Source organism: Pleurodeles waltl, chromosome 4_2 (genome assembly GCF_031143425.1).
Source record: "Pleurodeles waltl isolate 20211129_DDA chromosome 4_2, aPleWal1.hap1.20221129, whole genome shotgun sequence".
Classification (NCBI taxonomy): Eukaryota; Metazoa; Chordata; class Amphibia; order Caudata; family Salamandridae; genus Pleurodeles; species Pleurodeles waltl.
In genome coordinates this window covers 611,922,181-611,940,303 of record NC_090443.1, presented here as the reverse complement: position 1 = coordinate 611,940,303, position 18,123 = coordinate 611,922,181, and the positions used below count along the sequence as shown (strand labels likewise).

Here is an 18,123-nt window from a genome sequence, read left to right as displayed (position 1 = left end):
AACGTAAATTTAAACCTACAAAAAATGCAATTAAGCTGCTGTCTATTCATGGAATTAAGTATGTTTGGATTCCAGAAGTCAGGGACCATATCAGAACCCTGAATCCCGTGGCACGGGGGCCCAACCCACAGTAGACCCCCATTCAGGCAAAGATCTATAAATATCTGTCAGATAGGAGACTCTCATCACATTCTGCATGAGGGTCCCATGAGGTTGCATTATATCACTGTCAGAACCGTGCTCTCAGGGTGCCTTAGTGTTGCTTTTTTCACGGTGGCTTTTTAGTGGAAAGGACTAAAGGAGTGAGCATGAAAGTATGCCGTTAATTAATCGAAATAGGCTGTCTGCAAAAAATGATATTTTATGCTGAATCGAAATCGCAAAAGTTTCATGTATGAAACCATGTCAGCATTAGTTTTTTCTTTTTTTTAAGGAAAGACAATGGTTGTCTACAAATACTTAGAGAGACAAAACTATTCTTTGATAGTCAAAAGTATGAAGCAAATGCTACAGGGCATTTGGGCACGAGACATAATTGCTGCATTTTATCTTAGTGAAATATCGAAGCAATTTATCAGTTACGAGCAAAGCCACAATAAAGTAAAACAAGTTAAATTCTAATCGTTGTTGACTTTATTTGAAACGAGGCAATGGCAAAAACAGAGGTGCACTCTAGATTTTTTCTGTGGAACTTCAAATGTTTGCAATGACATTTGAGAGACATGTACAGAAGGTATTTCAATCAAACATGAATTATACATCTGGTGGCGTCGAAAACGAATGTTCCACCTACAGAATAAAATGCGCGGGAAACAGCAGGCGCGAGATTATTTCGTTCAGCAGTCAAACCATGAGCTCATTCCAGACATTAACATTATCAACTCATATTGCAGCATCTTCCAAATATAACATAGCGTCTCGGGGGAGAACTGTAACAATGAACTCCGCCTGGAACTAGGCAGGCAGATTATTTCCACAGGAAACGGAGACGGTGCAAAAAATGAGCATATGTATGCACACAATGACTTCTGGGCGTGCAGGCAAATGACACGAACGTCTGCCTTTCAGTGCTACAAATAATTCCTTCAAAGATCACGCTGTTGAAGGCACTTTGGCAATTCCAATATTGATTAATAAAACAATTTGCTGTCCAGTATATATTTCCTGCAATGGCTGGTCATTCCTTTAGAAACGAATCTACTTGGTAATAAAATCAGTATAAAAATGCTGAAAGACCCATTAATGTTTGCAAAATCAAACCAAGGGCGGATGGTGAGCCCTAATGTACATTTTCTATCGTAGTACTAAACTACCCATTCCACAAAGGGTAACTAAGATGAATTAGTTTTCGATTGATGTTCATAGAATCTAAACAATCCATATCTTTCTTCTTTAGATAAAAGTTGAAGACCTGCAGGAAAAAAAACATGTTGTTCATTAATAATGTACAAGTCAAAAATTATATCAAATTGAGTTTCAGGTTTGTAACAAATGCATTTGACCTAGCACAAAAGTTTAATTTTTAGCGAAACATCCCATTTCACACATCCTGAATGTTTTTTCACATAAAATAATGGAAATAGAAGCCCAAGGTTGAAAGGACACCACGAATTAGAATTGGTTGTACTACTGAATGTTATCCCGCAAAATATTGTGGTATGAGAATATCGAGGACAGTATACGGAGAACAAAATATCGAAAGGTGAGTGCATAGAGAGAAGTATAGATTTACTATCACTAAGATTTACTATTCTTAACTCCACATGTAAGAACCTTGAAGGTAAAGTATATATATATATATATATATATATATATATATACACACACATACATATTAATCACATAGTCACTCCACGAACAGACGAATCCCAGTCTTCCTCGGATTTTCGTCACATGTATGACACCGGCACCACCAATTCGAGTCCAAAAAGTATTCTTTAATTCACTACATAAAGTATAAAGTGCTAAGTGCAATTCCAAAATCAATGGCGACGCGTTTCGGCCTGAGCCTTCAACTGGCCATAGAGTTAGTGTAACAAGAGTGTATTTAAATCATGTGACCACCCCCATACACCAATTAAAATCCATTCCCTGCTAGATCGCTAACTATTTCACTATGTCAATGCCTTTCATTGACTTTTCTATTTATTATCTTTCCTTCTTCCTTTCTTTTGTTTTAATGTAGTTGAGGAGTTTAAAACAGTCATAATGATTTATAATAATTTATGATGTATGATATATATATATATATATATATCCTACTGGTGATAGTAGATAGTTATAGTTAGTTAGTTTTACCTATAACTTTAGCGCTGTTTGGCAAATATTTCTGAAATGTTCAAAACTAGTTTGCCACTCAGTTCAGCTGCCATGTTTAAAGTTTCGGAGTGACTCGTCAAGCAGGGCCAAGAAAAAAGAGGGTTCCCAAAATATTTTTTTCCCCTTGCAATTTCGAATAGTGACTTTGGAAATGACTACAGCTTGAACCATTGAATGGATTTACACCAAATTTTGCAGAAAGCTAGATCTTGGTCCAGAAATATCTCTTTTTGTGATTAGGTGAAAATCCATTCAGTTGTTTTGAAATTATTAAAGAAAACCTATTTTTGCATAACTAGGGAAGATCCCAAGCCAAAAGCAAGACCCAAATTGTCTGGCCTCAACCTGAGAGAAAAGTTGCGGCCTCAATTTTATTTGTCGGCTTAGCCAGGTGGGGCACGGAAAGTGACATAAGGGGTCAGGATAGAGGTATCCTGAACTTATAGGACAGATGGAGGGGTCACTAAGGGACCACTACTAGGTAAGAAATGTGCCAATTTCTTTTTTTTTTATGGGGGGGCAAACAAGGATTGACAGATCCACTACGGTGCTCAGCAAGGCCCCCAGTCACCACGGATTCACAGATCCTCTGCCCCAGACGGGATCTCTCTGCAACCCCGCCACCTGGCCTAATGGGACAGGGTATTCCCAACCCTGCCCCCTATGTCTTTTTTTGCATTTTGTTTTTGGACTTAAGACTGAGTCCCGAATCCTAAGATGGCTGTCACCACTTCCTGTTGATATGGTGGCAACCAATCACATCTCAGCAGGAGATCTGTTGGCTTTTCAGATTCTCTATGACATCATGAAATATACAACATTTTTTAGAATTAATTGCTCAACAACCACTGAACTGATTTACACCAAATCACACAAAGTACTATTTATGGACCAAGTTCTAGCTTTCTGCCAAATGTGCTGTAAATCCATTCAGTGGTTTGGGCTGTAGCTGTGTCTAAGGTTCCTATGGCAAAATGAATGAGGAAAATGTGTTTGGAAACACCCTTTTTTCTCAGCCCCGCTTAACAGATTATCCCAAAACTTTCCATGCACAATCTAGACAAAATGATCACTCTTTTGAAAAGTTTTTGGGAGATTTGTCAGACGGCATAAAAGTTATTAGATGGGTCACCAGGGTCTAATGAGGCTCGGGGAGGGAGCTGAGTGTCTCCCCCCCTCCCCTTAATCTTAGTGTTGTTTGGTAGGTGCCACCTGTGGCACCCACCTATAATTTAGGGATGTCTTGGGGGATGGGGTGCCTGGGGCATAATAGGGCTGGGGGAGGCGGGCTGCATGTTGCCCTCCCCTTGATATATATGTTTTGACCCCGGGGGATGGGGTCCTCTGGGCCTTATTCCAACACTACACCATGCACACCAAAGGCAGAGCATAAAGTGAGGTTGGCTGACTTTGGGTGGGTTGCGCACAGGGCCTGGCTACAGCCCAGGCTTTGTTTCCAAACCCTGCTGCCTAGTTTCACATATGTGGAGTTAGGAGAGAATATCTAGGCTTACCTGTCAATATTTTATTTTCAATATATTGTCCTCAATAGTGTTCCATCGATATTCTGGTGTCAATATTCAGGGTATATGACGTAAGAATTGACAGACTTTTGCCAGATGCATTTAGAATAATTTCATTACACTTAGTAGATTAATTGCATAGTGGACCCCAGGAAACTAATTTCAAACAACCTGAACTTTACAGTTGGTGTCCAGTAGCCCTTATTTGCCCTGTGACCATGTGAACGGTGCCTGAGACAGTCACAAAGCCTGCAATACACAAAGTCACAGGCTTTTTTAAAACTATAAAATAATAAGCTGCAATGCACAAAAAGCACCTTGTGAGTTGGAAAAATCTTCCCAGCTTCAAAATTGTCTTTTGTGATTCGTTATGATTTGAAAAAAGAAGGGGAAGGTGAAAGGACCATCAATGTTGTCAATGGCGTCTGCTAGCTTCGGGAGGAGCATGCAAAGGAGAATACTGCTGTCCATGTCACTTTCTGTCTGACTTTTTTTATTAAACGCATTCCCTTTCATTAAAGGGACAAGAGTCCCCTATTAAACTAGTGTCTGAATGCAGGAAATATGAATTCAGGAATAGAGGTCTGCTGACCTTCACAGGCCTCCATTTATTTATCTGCATCCATTCACAAGGTTTTGACAAATGTCTCCTGCATCATACATATAAATGAGGCAGACGATGATGTGCCTGCCAGCAAAATGGCATTTTCTGATGTTGCTCATTAGTACCCGAGCTGCATCGGAAAATAAATCTCAGAACACAAACCAGTCGGTGTGCAAAATACACCAACTGGATTGGGACCATGGCTTTCTTAATTAGCTTGCTGACCAATGGCATTTGTTTACCTCCTTCTGTGAGTTGCCTGGCACATCAGGCATATAGGGTGGCAGCAGGACTGCAGAATTCAGCAGTGGATGAAGGATGTCAGACATTTGGTTCTTCTGCATTTGTCAAACAAACGTCATTAATTCAATGAAAGAGTGGTGGATAAACCTTTTAAACTTCCAAGATGTTAGTCTGTCCATAGAATGTTATCTGGTGTTCCCAATCTAAGATGAAGTACAGTTTTTTTCCTTTGATGTCAGGTGCTTATTGAACATATATAAGGAGGACTTCCATTGATGGATTTGTGACAGTGTGTTCACAGAGCCCTGATTTTTCATAATATTCTTCATACCTTTGCTACAATTTTAATCCGTAATTTTTGCTTCTAGGATTTGGTACTTCTAGTGGGTTCTACTTATGGATATGATGCGTGACCTTTTCTCTTCTCTGGTGTCAGCGGGGGATTGGTGTCTATTTATTTTAGTATTCATATTCCAGGGCTACAAAATAGGCACCATTCACTATGTTTATCCTACTTACAGGGACCCTTTTGAGGAGTCACTTAACACCTTTCAAATTCACTTTTCTGGGCAGCATGGCACCATGGCTAATAGAAGGAGTTGACCTGCACTTGGGAAGATAAGAAGGGAACTCAACAGTGCTCTCAGAGTCCAGTCCATGACCGTCATTCTATTTTGTAGGGCACAGGTCAATGGGTACTCTGTGAGGGTATTCTGTTTCTTATTGTGTCATGGGAGACTTTTCTGTGGTTTCCAAGGGAGGGTAGCTCTCTGCATTATAGTATGTGTCTTGCTCTTACAGTCCTTCTGTATCGATCTTCTGAATGTGTATGCTTTTGCTTTGCATACTCTACACCATTGTTTGACTGCACTGCTATTTAAACTATTTGCTTCTTTCGTGGGCAGTCATATTAAAGCCTTGATAGATCTCTCCTGTAGATTCTTTATCAATTAATGGATGTTTTCTTCTCTGACAGTTAAATAACTGATTGTATCGGAACTCACTGACTTGCTTTCTTAGAGGTTGTTTTTCATTTACCTAAACATTCAGATACAACACAAAGCATCATTTTCATTTTTTTCTACTTGCATGGGGTACTCTTCTGCTTCTGTTCAGTTAAAAGGGCAGCAGTGGAATTACTTTAGACCTGTGAACATGTATACACTCCTTTGTATATAACAGTTACTTAATATTCATGCCTGATCGATCTACTCTAGGTTGGTTCCTGGGTCTTCCTGTGGTTCTGTTTGTTGACACTGTCTGGAGCTTGGAGCGCTCTGTATACAGGTAATGACGGGTCTTAGAGAACATTGACTTGGTTTTTATTTATGTTATTGCTTAGTCCTTTAATTGAGATGTCCTTACTCTCCACAGTCCGTGGTACCTACTGTCCTCTGACCTACCTCTAGTTTTGAGATTCATAAGGGTCCTAGCAGTACTTACAGACTACTGGCATCCAGACCACAGATTTAGCGAACTCCAGTTTTGTTTATAGGATCTAATCGTGTTAGAGCCTGGTGGATATAAGTTAGAATTATGTATTATCATTTGCTCCGCAGCTTCATGTATCTTTACTCAAACCAGCTGTCTAGATGGGGTAGACAGTAGGTTGATGGAAAACACAATGCAACAACTGACTCGATGGCTGGCAAGTCTAGCAGTAGACATTCAGGCTTGCTGCCATTTTATTAGATCTCATAAACCCGATACAAACCAGACTTGACCAAGATCCTGGTGTGCGTCCTGCAAATGCACCCCTGGTAGTGACATTGCACCACTGACTGAACTTGCTGTGGTGTATAACATTCCTTTGTCTGAGTTGCTTTATGAGAACCCCTAAGTCTGTAGCATTTCAAATCCAATACTTTTTGCATTTTTTCATTAACCTTCACCATTTTCTCACATGATTGTTGCATTTTGTGGTCAAACGTCATCTTTTTCCACAGAACACCCAAAAGTGATATTCATAATTACGAATCTATGTGGGGATAAATTATCATGGACCAATTTGTATTTGTGCCAGTTTCATACCGTTTTACAAAACTACTCTGCCTTTAGTTAGGAACTGAAACACAAATGTGAAGATTAATATGTCAGACAAACCTTGAGAGTGAACTACCTCATATTAAACAAGGAGTTACAGAGTTTGTTTCCTCCGTTGCACATTTTCACCGAATAACATTTGAAGTTTATTGTTCAAAACAATGGCAAATTATTGTGTTTCAATATGGGTTTTGTGATGAATGAATTACCAGATGCATTGACTCAGGTTAATTGGGCCCTCATGACTACTTCTAGTTTAATAGTGCTCATTACTCCAGTTTAATCACCATATGCAAGAAATAAGGTATAGGGCATCCAATGTTCTCCACCTTCAGACTCTTAATCCTATACTTGTGATGCTTCACCAACTCCAGTAGAATCCATGGAATTGAATGGAATAAGAAGACCCTTATCACCTGAAGAAAGAATTCACCGTAAGAGTGATCGCAATTTGTACTACTGTGGGAAGAAAGAATATTGTATGGGGCACTGTTATATTTTCACATCTGGAAATAAGGAAGCTCCGAAATAATATGAATGTTTCTGGAAATCATACCGTTTATTCCTGTATCTCCAATGATTATTTGCCAGTGGCTTCACATTTCTTCACTATTACACAGATAACCGGGATAGGGTGTGACTTGAAGGTTGAAGCTTCTGTTGAGTCTGGATCCACTGGAAATTATTCTTTTCAGGATGAAAGACCAGTCCAAAGCAATCCGTTTTGTGGATTGATCTCTGCTCACTTCAGGTTGACCTTTGGTAATCTGATTGTAGACTGGGACAAAACAACCCTAACTCTCCAAGAACTTTTCAAGTCACTCTATAATCATTTGGAATTAGTGCAAGAGGAGAAATAAGTGGTTGACATTACTGCATTGACCTATTAATGGATGAACCCATTCCCAATGGCAAATGTTATTGGCTATGGCCCGAAGATCAGGTATGCAAGAAATACATTGAAGAGAATTTGGAAAAGAGATTCATGCAGTGACGTGCTTCACCAGATGGAACTCCTCTGTTTTCATAAAAGATGGGGGCTCTTCATCTTAGTACTGTCATGATCTCAATCACATAACCATGAAAAATAAATATCCCTTAACTTGGTTTTTTCACTTGACAGATGAAGTAGGTGATACCTCCATTTTCTGCAAGTTAAAGTCAGAAGAGGACTATAATTTGGTGAGAATATGGCCTGGAGACAAGTGGAATATGGCTTTTTAAACTAGATATGGACACTGTGTGTATACAGTAATGCTCTTCGGTCTATGCAACTCTTCAGCACCCTTCCAGCATCGGCTAAATGATATCTTCAAGGACATTGCTGGTATCTATGTGGTGATATATCTAGATGAAAAATGAAATTTTGGTGTACTCGCATTCGTATGAGGGTCATATTTTTCATGTTCAGAGGGCTTAAAAGGTTTACTAATACATCAACCAAATGCCAAACTGGAAAATTCTCTTGGGACAAATTGAGTTTTGGGGATATGGTATCTCCCAACAGAGTTCCTGTAGATGCTTTAAAGGTGCAAATATTTTAGATTGACTTTATCCTGCAACCTTGAAGGAGCTACAACAATTTCTAGGTTTCTCAAACTTTTTCAGACAATTCATTGTGAACTAATTTCAGCTGCTTAAGCCTCACACCCACATCATTAAAAAATAAATATCACTTGCTTGGAATGAGGAGACTCAGAAGGTATTCGACGCTCTAAAAATGACCTTTTGAACTGCAACAGTATTAATTCAATCTAGCTCAGGAAAACCTTTGATTTAGAGACTCATGCTTCCAATACCATCTTGGAGCAATTCAATGTCAGTGAAATGAAGAAGGGGTTCTACATCTATTGCTTATCATTCTTGGACCATGTTAATTGCAGGATGTAACTTCACCACAAACTATACATTGTACTTGAGAAAGAGTCACCAGCAATAATCAAAGGATTCCTCTACTGGCACCATTAGTTGAAATGATCATCACTGCCTGCTCAAATCATCATATAATATACGAATTTGACCTTTTTGAAAGCAGGTAGACGTCTGAGTCCAAGTCATGCCCAGTGGTTGCTATTTTCTGGTCATTTCGACTGTTACATCTTTTCCTTACCAGGCTCTCAACATGGCAATGGTGTTGCCTTGTCACGTCTACAGGCAATTACGTATGTACCTGAACCATTACCTACTCTTCAGCTGAGGAAAATGGCACCAACAATTCAAAGCCATCAGAAGAATCCTGGAATTCTTTTAATGTTGGGTTTTGTGGCAATCCAGAAGAAAGAAAATTGAAGATTTTGTCAAGAACTGATATACTTGTGCTCGGCAAGGGGCTGCTTGTAACAAGTCTAGTGGATTATTTCGTTATCTGGAAACCCTATTGTGCTTCGTTAAATCTAACAATCAATATCATCACTAATCATCCTTTGGCAAATAAATACATTGTAATCTTGTTTGTAATGGAAACACATAATAAAATGAGTCAGTGTGCTCCTTTAACCAAAATTCCCAAAGCCACCTACCTAATCCTGTTGTTCCTACATAACAGCTATCAACTCCATGGATTGCCAGAGCTGACAATTAAAGACACGAGGTCTTAGTTTGCAGTGAAGTTGTGAAAAGATTTGTCCTAACATGTAGGCATCCAGATTCAACTACTTCCACCCACAAGGTAATCGGCAGATAGAGTGAATCAAAAATACATTAGAGCAATATTTATCCTCTTACATCTCTACTACCAAAGCTGACTATGTTGATCTAGTATTGCTAGCAGAATCACTCGCAGCAATACAGTTCATTCGTCCACCAAAGTTTCACCCTTCTATGGTAACTACGGAGGCATCCATCTATGTCACCAGAACGATTACATTGCCATGCTACATATGAAGAACCTGCAGCTCAAGGGCTTCAAGGTCGTGAGGCAGAAATGTCTCAAGAAGTTTTAGCACAAATAAATCACTGGATTTGCAGTCTCTGCTGCCGTGTGTGGATGGTCTTTGCTTTTATGGTTGAGTTGTTTTTTCTGTAAGTGAAACCCGAGCTTGCTCCCTTCGTTGCTGTCCCATCTCCTTGGCATGGAACGACTCACAAGCCAACTGGATAGGGTGAACCGGCGTCCCAGATCTGCACGGACAGTCCTATTTTTTGACCAGCTGTCCTGGCAGATGTCGGGAAATTTAGCTCATGTCCAGGTTTTTAGAGAGGTCCCGTGAAAATAATGGGAGGTGATTTATTTTGTTCTCCGAAGCAGAGTTAGTTATCAAGGGTCATCAGAAAGCAATGTAATTAACAGGCATTATACTGGCCCTACAAATTGCATTTTAGTGATGTTCTCAGTGCCTCTGCTGTAATTCTATGCTGATAAGTGCTGTCATTCTGCGAGCTCGGTTGAAGTAAAATTGTAGTCCTCCTATTTTTATAAAATGTCCCGGCTTTTGGCTCTCAAATTCTGGTAGCCCTATAAATGGACAGGTGAAAAAGAATTCAGTTTTATACATTCAATGTTATGTTACTTTAATTTATGTTATATGAACCTACCGACTGCATTGATACCAGTGTGTGACCTCGTGTTCCTGCCTGGAGCTGTGGTAAAAGCACAATGGGTGTTTGTATAGGGAACAGGAAGGTTTCTAATTATTTCCTGGTCTGTCTAGAATCATAAATAGAACAGAAAGGAAGTCGTAATTACGAAAGGAAGCGCTATTCTGAGGTATTTGAGCATCTCAGCTTTGATCGAGGTGTAATGTCCTTACCTACTAGTGTAGTGAAAAGCGTTTGCATTAAGAATTGGAGTGCGGGGCTCAGCTGCCTTTTGAAAACCAAATCCTGCCTTGTTAATTGAGCCATTAACTGCAGTGGAGTATATGTACTTCACTCCCAGGCGCGTCTGCCGCATCAATCACAGCAACAACTATGTAATTTGAAAGAAGACATCATATACTCTTATTCATCTTTCCCAGCTGCCTTGCTTAGGACAAGATCACACAATGTTCATGGTTGAAACAGTCATGATACTGGACCGCCAGCATGAGTTAGAGATCCACAGACAAACATACTTAAGCAAGTCTGGGATAGGTTACCATCAAAATGATTTTATGTACCTGAAGAGAAGGCTTTTGGCTTTTAAATACTATTTCCATACAACCATAAAAATAATATATTAAAAAACATATAATGAACCCCTAAGTCAAAGGATAGCGCCCAGCTATCACCTTCATCCACTCTGAGATATCGGCAGGTCTAAAAAAACTAAATTAAGGGCGGACATCATCGAATAATAAATAATAAAAGAGTGCTGAACAGGACCTCCGCTCCCAGAAGCATTTATTTATTTTTGAGAAAAGGCTGAACGTAAGCTATTATCCTTTTCAATAAGATTGCAGTTAGTTACTTTGATCATGTTAGTTGTTTTCTATGTACAAACGCCCATCCATCTGCTAGCACATCCTCCAACCATCTAACGTGATCATGTTTAGATTCCTGACAGATCCAAGTTACAGAAGTTTGGTGTATGGGTTACATGTTACAAAATACAGAATTACTGCCTGACATACATATTGAACTAGATATAATTTACCAATACAATGCCTTCAGGAGTAGATTATCCATTACTATCACTAATAGTGGGATATCTCCGTAGACAATACTTAGGACACAATAGATTTGTCAGACGGTATTCTGGCACCACACCATGTATCCAAGGAAGCTAAGATGTTTTGATCCCTTTGCATGAGCGATCAATGCCAGAATCAAAGTGTTAGATCAGTTACTGTGCTATGGTGGCTCAGCGTTCATGTTCTCCAAGGTGCACTAACTTCACCTGAAACATATTTTTAAAGATGAATCAAGGAACTAAGCTTCAAGTCCTATTATACTAGTCTTTATCATGCTACTCCTCCCTGACAATCTCTCCTGAGGTGCAAACATGATTAAAGTCAACTTGTTTAGCCTAGGCATCTTATCTTTCCAACTAAAAGTATGAATCAGTAAAGCTACTTTTATTGAGAAGGCCTGAAAAGACACACAAACTAAACAATCCCACTTAAACAATGTTACTCACATATCAGAATTACTCAGAAAGCCCTTTAATGTATTTCCACACAGGGGGAAAATGATTTCACACTGGTCAGGGCCGGACTGGGAGTCAAAGACAGCTCTCTATCGCTCTCTTTCCATCCATTCTCTGTCTCTTCCATTATTCTTCCTCGTTGTCTCTCTCCCACTTTTTCTCTCCCTCAATTTCTCTCTCTTTTGAAGGCCTGCCGCCCAGTACTGCATCTGCCCACTAGTTTCTCAGCAGGGATAGATAACAGAAGGCATCAGTGGGTAATCTGTTTCCCACTCTTCACAATGGTTAAGGGCAAGTAGAGAGCTGACAGATACGGACTCTCAGACTTTCTACTGAGCTACCTTTCACAGAGTTAGTGGTGAGTAATGAACAAGTGTTGAGTCCTTTCCCAATGTTGTAAATGTTTCATGAATACACGTCTCTCAGTATGACCAACTTTGTTTAATTAGCAGTTCTATAGATATCCAATAACCAAAAGAGCCAACATGTTCTGATCACAGCACCTTTGCTGTGATGTTATTCCTGTGCTATTTATTGACAGCTGCCCGCAAAACTGTAGCAAGCAATGAGTGGGTAGACGTAGACTCAAAGATTTTCTAATGAGAACAATTGTTCTGCAGAGGTGCTGTAAGCCAGTGCAGCATGACCAGAGTGCCTTCACAGTGATCTTCCTGTGTTACGTATTGATGGCCAGCTCCAGAGATTTTTTTTTTTTAACAATACGCTTGCATGTCGTTAGGTGGCGTCGGGCGAGTCCACGGGCCTCGTTGGCATCTCAGTCACTGTGATGACGTCAGGAGTAGTACATAGACGCCGCCTCAGCGCAGTGACATCAGTTTACTTTTCATAACTTTCCATGATAAAGCACAGAGCCGTGAAGAACACTGAAATTGGCGCGCCAGAGCTAAGGCCCTGAATGGGGAAGCCCTGTCCCTAGAAATCAGATTGCAAGTGGGGAGCATGGGTGGGTCGGTAAGGAATCTGCAACTAGAATATGTCTCTACCAGATATATCGTTCCCGAAGGTAAGTAACTTGTACATCTGATAGAGAGTTCTAGTTGCAGATTACTTACCTTAGAATAGATACCCAAGCAATGCCATCCTCGGAGGTGGGCTGTGAAGCAAGATGATACTAAAAAGTCCTGCAGGACGGAACAACCAAAGTAGCCGTCCCTACGGACCTGACTGTCCAGGCAGTAATGTTTAGTAAACGTGGGCAGGGATGCCCACGTTGCTGTCTGGCAGATATCCAGGACAGGAACTCTGCGTGCTAACGCTGTGGAAGCAGCAGTTGCTCGGGTGGAATGAGCTTCTTTGCCAAAGCGTAGAACATCTTGATGCAAAGAAGGACCCACCGTGAGATGGTACGATTTTGCACTGCCTTCCCTTTCTTTGCAAGCACATATCCAACAAAGAGTTGATCCTCCACCCGGAAATCTTTAGTACGATTGAGATAGAACGCCAATGCTCTTTTTGGATCCAGGTGGTGGAGTCTCTCCTCCTCATGAGAAGGATGTGGAGGTGCTTAAAAAGTAGGCAAAGTGATGGACTGGTCTACATGAAAATGTGTAACTACTTTGGGAAGGAATGAGGCCCTAGTGCATAACACCACTTTGTCAGGGTGCACAGACAAAAATGGGGGCTTAGAAGTTCACTTACTCTGCGAGCAGAAGTAATGGCAAAAAGAAAAACAGTTTTGAAAGTAAGGAGCCGTAAGGGACAATTGTGCAACAGCTCAAAGGGAGCACACATTAAGGAAGTAAGGACAAGATTGAGGTTCCACTGAGGCATGATAAACGGAGTAGGAGGAAATAAATTGGTGAAACCCTTAAGGAATCTACTAACAGTAGGAGACTTAAAGAGTGAAGAATGATCAGGCAACCTAAGAAAGGCTAAGATAGCTGATAAATAGCCTTTAAGGGTGCCCAAAACAGAGCCCTGCTGGGCCAAAGAAAGAATGAACAAAATAACCTCAGATAGGGAGCAGAGAGGGGATCAACAGATTTGTTGGTACACCATGCCACAAATTTATGCCGACAGGCATATATCGTTTTGGTGGAGGGATGCCTGGCTGCCAAGTTTACATAACAGACTTTGGGTGGAAGGTCAAAAGCTGTCAACTGCCGCTGCTCAATCTCCATGCATGTAGGCGGAGATTGGACAGGTTCGGGTGGAGAACCGTCCCCTGTTGCTGAGACAGAAGATCCTCCTGAAGGGGCAGTCAGAGTGGAGGATTGGTGTCCATGCTCATTAGCTCTGGATACCATATTCTCCGCGCCCAGTCCGGAGAAACTAGATGACTTGGGCCTGGTCGTTCTTGATCTTCTTGAGAACTCTGGACAGAAGTGGTATAGGCGGAAATGCGTAAAGGAGGCCGGAGGTCCACTTGAGATGAAAAGTGTTGCTGAGCAAGTGCCGCCTTAGAAGCTTCAATGCGCAAAACAGCTGATATTGCACGTTCTCTGCGGAGGCTAACAGATCTAACCAAAGCTCTCCCCACTGCTGAAAGAGACGTTGCTTCACCTCTGGATGGAGACGCCATTCGTGATCGGCTATGCATCAACAGCTGAGTTCATCAGCTCTAGCGTTCAGAGAGCCCGCCAGATGTTGAACCACCAGGGTGATGTCCTGATGTGCCAGCCATGTCCAGAGGTGCAGCGCCTCCTGACAAAGGGTCCAGGACCCTACTCCACCCGGTTTGTTGCAGTACCACTTGGCGGTAGTGTTGTCCGTGAACACTTGCACCACTTTCCCTTTGAGAGAAGAAATAAATGCTTTTAGTGCAAGCCTGATCGCCACGGAGCTCCAAAAGATTGATATGGGGACCAGATTCTGCCGGAGACCAGAGGCCTCTAATCTACACCTCTCCCATGTGGCTCCCCATCCCAGAAGTGACGCGTCCATCACTATGGACAGATCTGGTTGTGGAAGGGAGAGGGATCTGCTGTTGACTCAATAATGATTTGAAAGCCACCACTGCAAGTCTTTCGCAGTCCTCTCTGAGATCTAGACCATGTCAGAGAGATTTCCCTGATGCTGCGCCCACTGGAACTTCAAGTCCCACTGCAGAGCCCACATATACCATCTAGCATGTGTCACTAGCAGGATGCAGGAGGCCATGAGGCCTAGCAGCCTCAGAGTCATTCTCACTGAAACACAAGCTAGAGGCTGAAAGATCGGAATCATAGCCTGAATATCTTAGACTCGCTTTTCGGGAGGATAAGCCCAAAACTGCACTGTGCTCCGATGAAAGGGAGCGTCTGAGAGGGAGTCAGGTGTGATTTTGACATGTTTATAGTTAACCCCAGCGTGTGCAGGAGGTTTGCCGTAGTCTGAAGGTAGGAGATGACTTTCTGGGGCGAGTCCGCCTTCAACAGCCAGTCGTCGAGGTAAGGAAAGACTGAAACCACCAACCTGCGCAGATGAGCTGCAACTACCGCCATCACTTTCGTGAACACCTGAGGGGCACTGGTAAGTCCAAAGGGGAGCGGAGTAAAAGGAAAGAAGTGTCCTGCAAGTCCAACGTTACCATCCAGTCTCCTGGGTCCAAGGAAGACGGGACCTGAGTCAGGGTGTGCATTCAGAAAATCTCCTTCTTGAGGAAGAGATTGAGGGCCCGAAGGTCTAGGATAGGACGTGAGCCCTTGTCTTTTTTGGGCATCAGAAAGTAGCAGGAATAACAACTCTTGGCCAAGAGGGCTGCGAATTCCTGGCAGAGAAGTGCCAAATGATCCTCCGGTATACAGTTGTATGATGGAGGCATGGCTGATGGGGCAGTCTCGAAGGGGAGCAAGTAGCCCCTCTGAACGATCTGCAAAACCCACCTGTCCATAGTGAAGGATTCCCAGTGGGGCAGGTGATGGTGAATCCTGCCGGCTACTGGTCTCGAGTGGGGGGAAAGAACTAGGAGAGTTTGGAGGCTGCAGCAGGGGCAGGGGTAGACTGGGCAGACCTCTGGTTCCCTGTACCATGTAAATATTTATATAACTTAACTTTGATTATCGTGTTGTTTTGTTGTTGTACATACATAAGTAATAAACATAGGTTTTTGTATTTCATTTATCTTGATTTTTTGGTTGTTTTACATTGTAAATAACAGTGAACATTAGCTGTAGCTCATTCTTCTTTCTTGTATCCCTGTACCATGGCCACGTGGCAGCTCACGTCCCCGGCCACCCATGGGCAGAACCACATGTGTGGTGCAGTGGCTGGGAAAGAGACGCAACAGGGAGACCCTTCCATGTCCACGAAAGGGGTGAAAGGCGGACTGTTGGGGACGAGGGGCAGACAAAAGGCAGAGGGACCAAGCAGTAGCCCGGGACTCCTTGAACCTCTCAAGCACTGAGTCCATCTTGTCTCCAAAGGGACGGGTGCCATCAAAGGATATGTTCCTAATGGTCTGTTGGACATCCCGTGAGAAACAAGATGTTCTTAAACAGGCGTGGTGCCTCAAGGCCACTGTCATCACAACTGATCTACTCAGAGAGTCGGTCGTGTCCAGCCTACCTCAGATAGTGAACTTTGCCTTGTCTCTCTCATCAGTGACAGCTTGGGAGACGATACCATGGGCCTCCGCCGGTATTTGTGGCAAGACTTGCACAACTGTATCCCTCAGAGAGTGAGTATAATGGCCCAAAAAGCATGCGGTGTTCTCTGACAACTGCGCTAGACTGGAGGAAGAAAACATTTTCTTTCCAAATAGGTCCAGTCTTTTTGATGCAGAAAGGAATGTGCCAGAGGAAGAGGATGTCTGGATAACAAGGCCCTCAGATGTGGGGTGCTGGGACAGGAATTTAGGGTCTTTTGGGGCAGGCCAATGGCGGCGTGTGATTGTGCTGTTCACAGGAGCCCCTGTGTTGTGTCTGGAACAAACACCCAAAAGGACATCAGTGAGGGCTTCATTGAATGGAAGGAGAGGCTCTGGAGTGCAAGCCTCTGGTTGAAGCACCTCTTGCAGGAGATTAGACCTAACCTGAACAGTAAGCAGCTCAAGGCTGAGGATCTCAGCCACCCTACTGACCACCATAGAATAAGTAGCTCCCTCCGCCGTAGCCACGGTAGGAGGAGACAGCATGCCAGCGCCTGGAGAGGTATCCAGACCACTGGCCTTGCCCAACTCCTGTTACCAGTCCATGTTAGGATCATCCTGGTATTCATAAGGGTCCAGGGACCCCTCCAATCCTTCCCCGTATTCATATCCGTAAGAATAAGGGTCAGAATCCAACCTGGGGTGAATAGACCCCATTTAAGGAGGAGGCAGCTTTGGCCTGGCGCCATTCTGACTTTGAGTCATTGGGGATCAGGACTGGGTCAAGGTCGATAGTGGGCACCAACGACGTCGAGAGCGTTGAAAGTCAAACGGGTGCCGGGGAAAGTCTTGATGATACAACTGGTGTCGGTACAGATCCGGGAGCGGATCCGGAGGGGACCTTGGTGGCGCGGAAACCAAAGACCCTCCAACTGAACTCCCCTGAGCCCTAAGGTGCCCAAAAATGAGGCGCATGGCCTCATAGAATTACTTTAATTGGGCAGGGGTCACTCCAGCTCCCAGAAACTTGGGGAGGCGCAGAGCGGACCCAAAAGTATGCTCTGAGGATGGAGGCCTAGAGCATTGATGCTCCTCCTGCATCGCATCAGCCGAGTGACAGGGTGAAGTTGAAGGATGACACGATTTCTTCGACTTCTTCTTCTGCTTACCTTGACCCAAAGATTTAGAGGATGACGAATGGTGGTGGTGCAGCGAATGGTCTCAAGACCTTCCTCTCGAGCGAGAGCAGGAGTTATGCAGAGTCGAGCGCTAGGCCGTCATAAGCTTAAGGGACTGCTCCCTCAAGGCCTTCGGGTGCATGGCCCGGCACTCTGAGCATGACTTCAGGTCGTGGCCGTGCTCCAGACACCCCACAAACATACCTGATGTGGATCTGTCACCGATATCATGCGGTGACAGTCCTCGCAAGGTTTGAATCCAGTCTTCAGGGACATCTAGATGCACCAAAACGTCACCAAAAACACGACAAAAAGGTCAAAGCAGTCAAAAAATGACTAGGGTAGCTCTCTCCATGTCAGTTTTGTCACAGAAAGAAAAGAACTGAAGTCACTGCACTGAAGCGGGGTCTATGTACTACTCCCAATGTCATCACGGCGACTACAATGCCAATGACGCTCGTGGAGTGGACAGACGCCACATAATGACGTGCAAGGGTATTGCTCAAAGAACAATCTCCGAATCCAATCGGACGCCTGGGGAAAATTCTAAGGTAAGGAATCTGCTACTAGAAGTCTCTATCAGATCTATGTTTATTATTGTTTTATTGTTAAAGGGGTTG

The 18,123-nt window shown here is 42.9% G+C and overlaps 1 protein-coding gene across 2 annotated transcripts in view; it reads right to left on the bottom strand.

Annotated features, from left to right (window-relative positions):
* Positions 1–615: 615 nt before the first annotated feature.
* LOC138293144 (uncharacterized oxidoreductase ZK1290.5-like) overlaps positions 616–18,123 on the bottom strand; it is a 546,598-nt gene continuing 529,090 nt past the window's right edge. For both annotated transcript variants that reach the window (XM_069232183.1, XM_069232184.1), the window contains one exon: positions 616–1,411. In XM_069232183.1, coding sequence (XP_069088284.1) covers positions 1,310–1,411 — 102 coding nt within the window. In that variant the 3' untranslated portion in view covers positions 616–1,309. The remainder of the gene's footprint in view (positions 1,412–18,123) is intronic.